Source organism: Tigriopus californicus, chromosome 12 (genome assembly GCF_007210705.1).
Source record: "Tigriopus californicus strain San Diego chromosome 12, Tcal_SD_v2.1, whole genome shotgun sequence".
In the NCBI taxonomy this organism is placed as follows: Eukaryota; Metazoa; Arthropoda; class Copepoda; order Harpacticoida; family Harpacticidae; genus Tigriopus; species Tigriopus californicus.
In genome coordinates this window covers 5,083,791-5,092,458 of record NC_081451.1, presented here as the reverse complement: position 1 = coordinate 5,092,458, position 8,668 = coordinate 5,083,791, and the positions used below count along the sequence as shown (strand labels likewise).

The window sequence follows — 8,668 nt, the reverse complement described above, 5'->3', positions numbered from 1 at the left end:
TATGAATAAATATTGACAAAGTACAATTATTGTATTTAATGTGTCCTAAAGTACTAATATCTTTATGAAGCCAATGGGCCTTCTGGACTTTGTCTAACTCAAAAAGGCTCCTTCTTTACTATCAAAACCTCTTTGAGTCAAAGTCAAATATCTTAAATTTTGTGACTAATATTTGAATCAATTCGTTTGTAACTTTGACTGGATTAATGTTCTTTAATTCCCAACTATGAAACTAGCCATCATATCGGGTGTGATTGGCCTCAAATTTTTCCTGCAGAAAAAGTTCTTTGAGGCGAATCGAACCAAAGACCTCTCTTATCATAGGAAACTGCGTTCACAGCTGCGCCACTTCTAGTCCCATAAGAAAAAAGGAACTCAAATCTCCTTGGAGATATGTAATGCATCCACCCTCAAGTAGGTTGTTGCCTAACCAATGAGCCTATACCGACCTTTTGGTGAACCACATGCCCATGGGGGCCTTATTTCTAAGTTGGACGCTAGTTTACGCAGCTGGTGAAGCTCTCATCCAGATGGAAGGCATAGCCGGCAGCTGGCACGAGCCCCAAATCCAGCGGGTTGCTCTTATCATGAGCGTCGCCTTCTCGTTTTCGTTCTTCTGCTTCCTCGACGACGACTCCATAGTTCGCCTTCCCAAGTTCCAATCTCCTAGCAGCATAGCACCCTCCATGATAATTCCTCCTCCTCCAGTCCAAACTCGTCGTCGGATTCTCTTGTGGCACTAAACTGACTCACTTAACTCACTCCTCAGTCAGTAGTGGAAGATCATCCCACAAGAGCCACCCGGGAAAGAATTGAAGGCATTGGCTGCGGCGGTTTGAAAGTGTCCAAAGTGTGATATACATATATATTTTTTCTCTCTCTATATATATACACATGTATATATACTCTTCAATTGCTTAAACGGAAGGACAAGTGCGACAGCCCAGAAGCCCTTGATATCAACTAACACCGTTTGGATCATGTTGGGTTTTCACGGTTGCTGAAATTAGAGCAGCCCCTCCCACCTATCTCCGCCTCGTTCTTGTGGTCCCTTTGCTACCTTGAACCGACTAGGATGTGTTGTGACCCGTTGCGTGGGGACTGGGATGGATGCTGAGTCCCACCCACCCTCTGGGACCAGATCCCCTGTGCCGTCTGCCATAACAATACCCATGATGCGGCGTCTTCCAGGGTCAAAGAAGGTAAGCAGCCACCGTGCCTCAACGGGTCTCCTTATCAATCAAGTGACACCAACCCGTTGGAATTGATAACGACCGAGTCTGGGATCGACTCACCAATGCTGAATGGCTGGCTGGCTGGCTCTGATGTGTTGGCCAGAAGATTTGGAGCACATGTGTCAAGTTACAGTGGCAGACCCTCGCGATCGTTTCGTTGGCGGCACAAGTGTGCTGTTTTCTCAACAAACACATAACTCATGGTCAAACACTGAATATGTTCCAGATTGCCGCTTGCCCTACTCTCAATCCTCGTCATCTTCATCCTCTTCATTATGCTCGTCATCCCCGTTGGTATCGTGCTCGCCGAGGTCGCCTCTGGTAGATGATGGTTCGAGGGACAATCCCGGGCACATCCAGTCCAATGTCAGGTTAAGAGTGTCCTTGCCAGCTCCCAAGTGTCATCTGGATCCGATCGCCAGGCCGCCGAGCAAGATGAACATCTCCTCCCGTCCCAGCTTTAGTCAAATAACCCCATTCTCACTTGTGGTGCTAGTCTGTTTCGCGTTCCTGTGCCTTCCCCATAATGCAGGTAAGACCCGGTCGTGTTCGTCACTCTCCGTAGTCCACAAAGAGTTCCAAATGGTCTTGAGTTTCGGGTTTTGGGCCAAGGGCCCATGGCCCATGGCCCATCTAGAAGAGGCGATTTCTCCCTGATGGAGGGGTATTATTGCAATTTTCATGCAAATGATCTCCTGCATGCATTATCCTTACGCATATCGTTATCCCCCCCCTTCCTCTACCAGTGCCATAGCCCATCATAGGTCATCATCATCATAGCTCTGGTCTTTGAGAATATTCGTGTCTACTGAAGATTAAGCAATTGAGGCATTCGGAGTTTCGGACCCTTGGCAGTGGAGCTCTAAAAGCTAAAGCGAACAAGAACTAAAGAGGACCACCACCACCACCATACAGGGAGCGAATGAGAAAGAGCGAGAACGAGAATGAGAAGGAGGGGGCATTTGAGTTGTATTAGTATTTGCAGGAGGCACGGTGGTTCTTTCTTCCTGGCCCCCGATAGATGGCTGCAGCCTGCTGTCATCACTTAGTCGGTGGTCTCTTCAGGGTGATTAGAGGAGCAGGTGGGCTTGGAATCAGTCAGTTTTGCCACATTCAATGGACCTGGCCGATGATGATGATGATGGTGGTGGGGTGGTGAGGACTCAGGAGCCTTCTTGGTCAATGGAATGCCAAAACAACCCTATTCTCGGCGATGATCTTGACCATTGGGCGCCCTTCCTCCTTTTAATTAGAGCAAGGTGTTGAAAAGCATAGACGAGGATGACCGGGATGGTTGATTGGTTGGTTGGTTGGTGGTGGTGCTCGCTCAAATATGGCGTTTTGGAGCGTTTTGGCAACACTTTTTGTGCTCGTGTCTTGCCAAAAGCATTGGGGATTAGAGTGACCAGTGGTCCGTCGACATTTTTATTGTCATGAGCCGTCCCCTGGTCGGCTTGAAAACATGGAAAATGTCAGATTTTGGGAGGGTTGCTTCCACGAGGTTTCCGTGAAGCTTCAATACTCATTTGTAATTAAGCAGTTATGGCATAGACACACACAGAGGGAAGGAACCGAAGTATTAGGGACCCCACCCTTCATATTCATGGTCGGCGAGTCCTTTGTTGACCATGATGTCCTGTTATTTCAGTACAAATCAATTCACCAAGTCCGCAAACGAACAGTGTTCAAGGGTTGGAAGTTGAAAATGAACATGGAATTGGGAATGTGAGGAAAATTCAGTCCGAGCTCGTTTCAAGCTCTAATGAACCAAGCAGTTCCATTTTGGTTTGGTTTTTCATGCTCACGTTTAGCACATCATCATCATGATGATAATGGTTAAGCAAGAGCACTCACCGCCAGTGACATACAACTTATTATACCTGGACAGCTGTGGCTCCGTCTGTCCTTCGAGCTGGGTCAAACTGAAAGCAAAAGTCCACTTCTGTTCGTATGTCCAATGTCATTGCCCTGGTTCCAATCCTCAATCCTTGGTGACAATCCCAAACAAGAGAGGCGCAAGAGCCCCAAAGATGGATTGCTCAGGTGCGTGACTTATGAATAGCTGGAAGTGCAATCTTTCACGCTCTTAAAAAAAGAAGTTCGAAAAGTTCAGGCGCGACCCCTCTTCTGTAACCCATAGAGGGCTTGTTAACTGCGTTACCAAATAACGCACTACGGGTCATGTAAGATCGGTATGGAACCTTTCCCCTTGATCCTAGCTTACATTAACCCACAAGAGAGAGACTAATGTTATTTGGTGTACTCGTGCTTGTTTGCAAGTACCCCTCTAGTGTACTTGAAGTGCAGGGCGTTCTCTAGTGAAGTTAGCAAATGACCTAATATTTTCTTCTGGATTGGAGCCCAAGAAAGAAAAAAAAAAAAAGAAAAGTCACGTTGCGGATCAATGGCCGTTGTCCATCTAGAAGTTCACAGGCAATTTGTAGCCCACAATCATTTGAGCAGATTCCCTCAAAGGGTATAGGATATTCGTGTCTTGCTCAACAAGGAAAAAAAAAGTTGCAGGTGGACAATGCTCAGGCAACAATTCATGGTCGTTCGTCTCTCCCGGAAAGCTGTACTCGAAAAACGCATAGTTTAATGTAGACCGACAAGCACAGTACAGTACTGTTCGTGAGGGATTGGAGCAGTGTATAAAGTGACTATACGTTCAAGGGGCAAGTAAGTAAGAGCAGATGGACGGAGAAATACTTAACCGAGCGGAACGCACCTGCTTTGGTCTGCTTTTAGACAAGCTCACAAAATTCAGGGTATCCACCGACCGCAGGGTGGCCAAATTCGGACACGTCTTATTGCGCTGCTCATGATATCCTCACTCTACATTCCCTGCACAATAACTATTGAATATTCTTTATCTAAGTATGGCATTAAATGAGGTTGCTTTTTTGTTGCCAACTGATCAGCTGCCGTCTGATGAACTTGGCTCTTCATGGCGAGAGTTATGAAGCCAGCGAAGTGTAGAGCAGATTGGCTGAGATTGGTCACCTTGATGGTTGATGGTTGATGGTTGATGCGGATGGAATGGAATGGGAGAAACACCGTCATTGGAGATGTCGATTGTTGGCCAAAAAACAAAGAGAGCAAGGCAGGTTGTGAGTGAGAGCTGGTCGGTGGTGGCTTGATGGTGCAGTGGTGTTCCTCCTCACCACTCACTGATAGCACCACCATCACTAGAACCACCGGTACCAAAGATCATTGATCTATATCCAAATGATGATCAGAGATTCGAGGGAAATGCTCCATATTCCTGCCATTTCATCTCTTTGGACGAAGCAAAACAATTGTCATCCCGTTTTTCTTGTCACGTCATTCCTGTGATTTCTTTTTGCGCACACACACACACCACTGAAATTGGCATCTAATGAGCTGACATGGTTTCCAGGGAGTTTGAGGGATGTCACACATCAGTGTTGCTAAAAACCTCTTTGCTGTTAATTTGAAGACGGTTGCTCCCTCTAATCAGGATTGAGATGAATCGCACTTGCTCAAACTTGTTCGTTCCTGAGGAAACCTGTTTGGAAATTTGAGAACCAACAGACTTCTCTCAGGTGTTGAACGTTCGAAGCCACCAAGTGTCAAATGGAAATTTTGAATGGCTTTTGTGGTAAAGCAAAAAAATTAATAATCGACTGTTTCTTGCCCTCCCATGCATTATTATCATTGCTACCTGGTCTCGGACGATTTTGTGAGCTGAAGGCTTGAAAGTACAAGACATTTCGGGTTCCAACATGAATATCATTATGAATTCTTTGTTGTGGGATGAAATCGCTGGCGACCTTGGAATTAGAGAGATGATCATATTTTTCAGCCATTTTATGTCGCTCTTTGAGGTAATTTGGCCAAGGCATTAAAGAAGTTTTGCAGGACGTTTTTTTTCTTCCTCTTTTCCTCAGACAAATTGATGAAGATTTCCCAGATCAAAGTTGATCATTTTACCCCCAGGGATCTTACCAAAGGAGTACAAAACTACGTGCTTCAAGGGTAGAGATCTGAAAATGAGAGTTGAAATGGCGAAATGAGATAATGGATTTTGAGTCATTCCATTTTTTTTACCAGAATATCTCAAGCGATGACTGAGGCAGGGGAAAAAGATCTAGTGATCTGTTAACATGTGTAGATTCAGTAAATCGGTGTGTAGAAAAGTGTTAAAAGTGTTGTGCCTAATTCGAGCCTTTGCTTTTTGTCTTGGCTCTACAGAGAATCTTTTGCAACCCCTTAAAAAATACCCTGATTGGTGACATGATGGCCCGACAGTTATAAGTCATTCATAAGTTGAACTTGGCGTGCTCTTAATGTGAACCCCTGACTAAGATGTGTCTATTTTCTTCTTTTTACAGAGAGTTGCTCATCGCGCTCCACCCCGAAGCCACGCCCACCCAGTCAAAGTGCCATCCGTCCCAATATCACGTTTCAAACCTACGCATGTCCGCCCGCATATGCGGCCTGGTATTGCTTGAATGGGGCCACCTGTTTCACGGTGAAAATCGCTGACTCCATCCTCTACAATTGCGAGTAAGTCTCCTCAAGATCTGCTTGGTCTATGCACTTCTTCGGAAGATTTGGAAGGTTTTCTGTCACGTCATCTAAGTGTTTTACCGCCCTCATGACAGCTGAAAAAGCATCATTGTCGTGGGAGGGCGCTAATCCCGTGTGGAATCTTAATCAGCAAAAGCTTCATCAGTGCTCGTTTCAAGTCAAGTCAAAAGTGTTTTTCTCTATTTGATCTTAAAAGTTTCTTGACGGTTCTTTTTAGATGCGCCGATGGATACATGGGTCAACGCTGCGAATTCAAAGACCTAGATGGCACTTACTTGCGTAAGTTTGAAGTGATTTAGACGAGACTTGGCGGATTGAATCAAACCTGTACTCACGCAACCTGGTCCATTTTACCTTTACAGCCACCCGAGAGCGCTTCTTGATGTTGAGGAACTCGCGTGTGGGTCAGGCCATGATCTTGGTGCTAACCATTGTCATCACAGCCGTGATCATCAGTGCCATTGTGACGAAGATGAGAACACGGAGCAAGCTCCGAAATTTGGCTGCGGAGGCAGCAGAACTACAGCAGCAGAACCAATATCGGTAGGCCCTCAAAAGAGGTTGCTTTGTATACGCCAGCATTCCGGACTTATATCATTCTTATTTACTGATTTTTAGCATGAGTGGAGACTCCATATTCAGTATCGGGATGAGTGAGTCCAGCACTCCTGGTCACGATGTGATGGGACAATCCATCTCGTACCAATTGTCTGCCAGTTGTCATGATAACTCGCCCTATCAGGTAAGCTCTTCAGCGATTATTAGCGGATAAATGAGTTGAAGGTTTCGTGAGCTAACACTCGGGAACTCGATATCTTTACTCTTCTGAACCTCTTGTTCTTGGTAGCTAAAAGAAAACGTTTCGTTGTCTTCCAGCTCTGGCCTCGTCGACCAGATCAGAATGTACCTCGGATTAGAGGTAGTGGAACGACCGTCCTGATGGATGAGACTTCGTTTTGTAATCAAAGGACATCATTGTCCTCCTCCTCAGCCAGCTTAACCACAGCCAGACGCGCTCCTATGATGCAGAGCCGAATCTCCTAAGCTTTAGGAACTACCATATTGTAATCGCAAACCATCCGTCCAAGTGGATCAAGATGAACCACCGACTTGTGCGGAGCCGTCCACTTTTAACACACATATTCCTGCTATTATTCCTTTTATGCTGATAACGACGAAAACAACCGCTAATAGTACTTTTACCAATTCTATTATGACAACAACTGCAACAAATACATTACCAAACTAACTTCCCTCCCCATCCACCAAACCCAATCCTTGCTTCTTGATTGATCTCAACTAATAATTGTGATTTGTTTACCCACAGCACCATTTTTTTGAATCATATAAAAAATGCCGTTGTGTGTAGTACCATTCGATAGGACGAAATCACAGCCCCCGCCCACCCTCTCTTACGACACTAGTATCGTTAATCAATGCTTATATTATGCTCAATAATAAACCTTATAATCCACATGCCAGACTCGATCTATTCCTCTCCCAGAGATATTCAACAAGTTCCTCGCTTGTTGGATGGAGTCTACTACGTCTGTTCCCAAAATACTTTCCGCTCCCCATAATCAGATTTAAAGCACTAGAGAAAGAAAAGTATGGACCTCTCTTTCTTTTATTTTATTTTTTGTTCTGGAGAACATGCTGTGGAAGGGGAGTGTTGTTAACCTCTAGGTGACAATTCATGGACCTTACCAAGGTAATTTGGTGTCCTATTGACTACACTTGTACATACCTTTGTTTGATTTTTGGGTTTGGTTTGGTTTTTCACGGGCTTTTTCTAATCGCTACAAGGAATCTAATCAAAAGGCACGCATGCCTCTACGGTCACTACAACCTACAAGCTGGATTGGGACAAAATTCATAAATATTCTGTACAACATCAGATACCTTTCGAGCAGAAGTTTTTAGCTTTTGGAGCAATTTCAAATGGAAATGCAGAGAAGAAAAGTCACTTCTTTGCATGATTTAAATTGCCCTATGTCAAGAGCTGTGCAAATCAAAGTAAATGACCGCGTGATTAAATGAAATGTCCACCTAGTGATATCATTCCCAATAGCGATGAATAAGTCCTGAAAAGACTGAGAAAGGGTCCAAGTGGTTAATATATTTTGAAATCTTAACCCTTGCGAGGAGATGCACTCTTATGCGATTAATCTTACAGTGTGTCGCTTGCACTGGTTTAAAGCCATTGGACAAAAATACCATTGAAAGAAGTTGCGTTTATAACCCCCCCATACGCCTTTGTTTCACTGAGACTTCATTCCAAAAGCAGAAATTAACAGACAGTGATTTCACTTTGCTGCCTGTTATTTGAAAATTTCGACGAAAACGTTTTTAATAAATGACTACTTTCGAAAGCTTAAGCATTCCCATATCTGCAACTATTAAACTACTGAAAGAGCATTTTTTTTTCGTTTTGGAATGAACGTTTTTTTAATGTTTCAAACATATTTTTTTCGGAGTTTTTACCAACAATTTAGCTTTTAAATATGACTTTTTCGAAGAACCGTTGGTAAGGTAATGAAGAATTATATCTTTTATTGCACCAAAATTGCCTTTTGAGTAAAGTAAGAAGGAGCAAGCCTCTAAGTACACTAATATTTAATTTAATGCTTAAAACCTCAAAATCCTCTAATTCAAATGTTACAATTCCGCGAAAAAAATTGGAGAAAATCTAGTGCCTCCGATATTATGATACTTGATTGACGTGAAACTGCATTTGTGCACCACTTTCTGCTTTATCATTCATCAATGGTTATCATGATATGACCTCGCTAATGTTCTTTTTTTGTGGAAGACCTGTCATTGGACCATTAGTTGATATACATGTTTACACAATGGATTTTGCTACCTCCATCGCTTGG

General features: G+C 43.9%; 1 protein-coding gene across 2 annotated transcripts; it reads left to right on the top strand.

Annotated features, from left to right (window-relative positions):
- Positions 1–650: 650 nt before the first annotated feature.
- On the top strand, positions 651–7,265 carry LOC131892302 (protein spitz-like). 2 transcript variants are annotated; one of them, XM_059242106.1, is made up of 7 exons: positions 651–1,202; positions 1,462–1,767; positions 5,591–5,765; positions 6,007–6,068; positions 6,152–6,332; positions 6,408–6,531; positions 6,666–7,265. In XM_059242106.1, exons 2-7 carry the CDS (start codon positions 1,671–1,673, stop codon positions 6,831–6,833), a joined length of 807 nt encoding a protein of 268 aa, XP_059098089.1. In that variant the 5' UTR covers positions 651–1,202; positions 1,462–1,670; the 3' UTR covers positions 6,834–7,265. The 2 variants fall into 2 exon arrangements, with proteins under 2 accessions (XP_059098089.1, XP_059098088.1); XM_059242105.1 differs by lacking the exons at positions 651–1,202; positions 1,462–1,767 and adding an exon at positions 2,949–3,278.
- Positions 7,266–8,668: the final 1,403 nt, after the last annotated feature.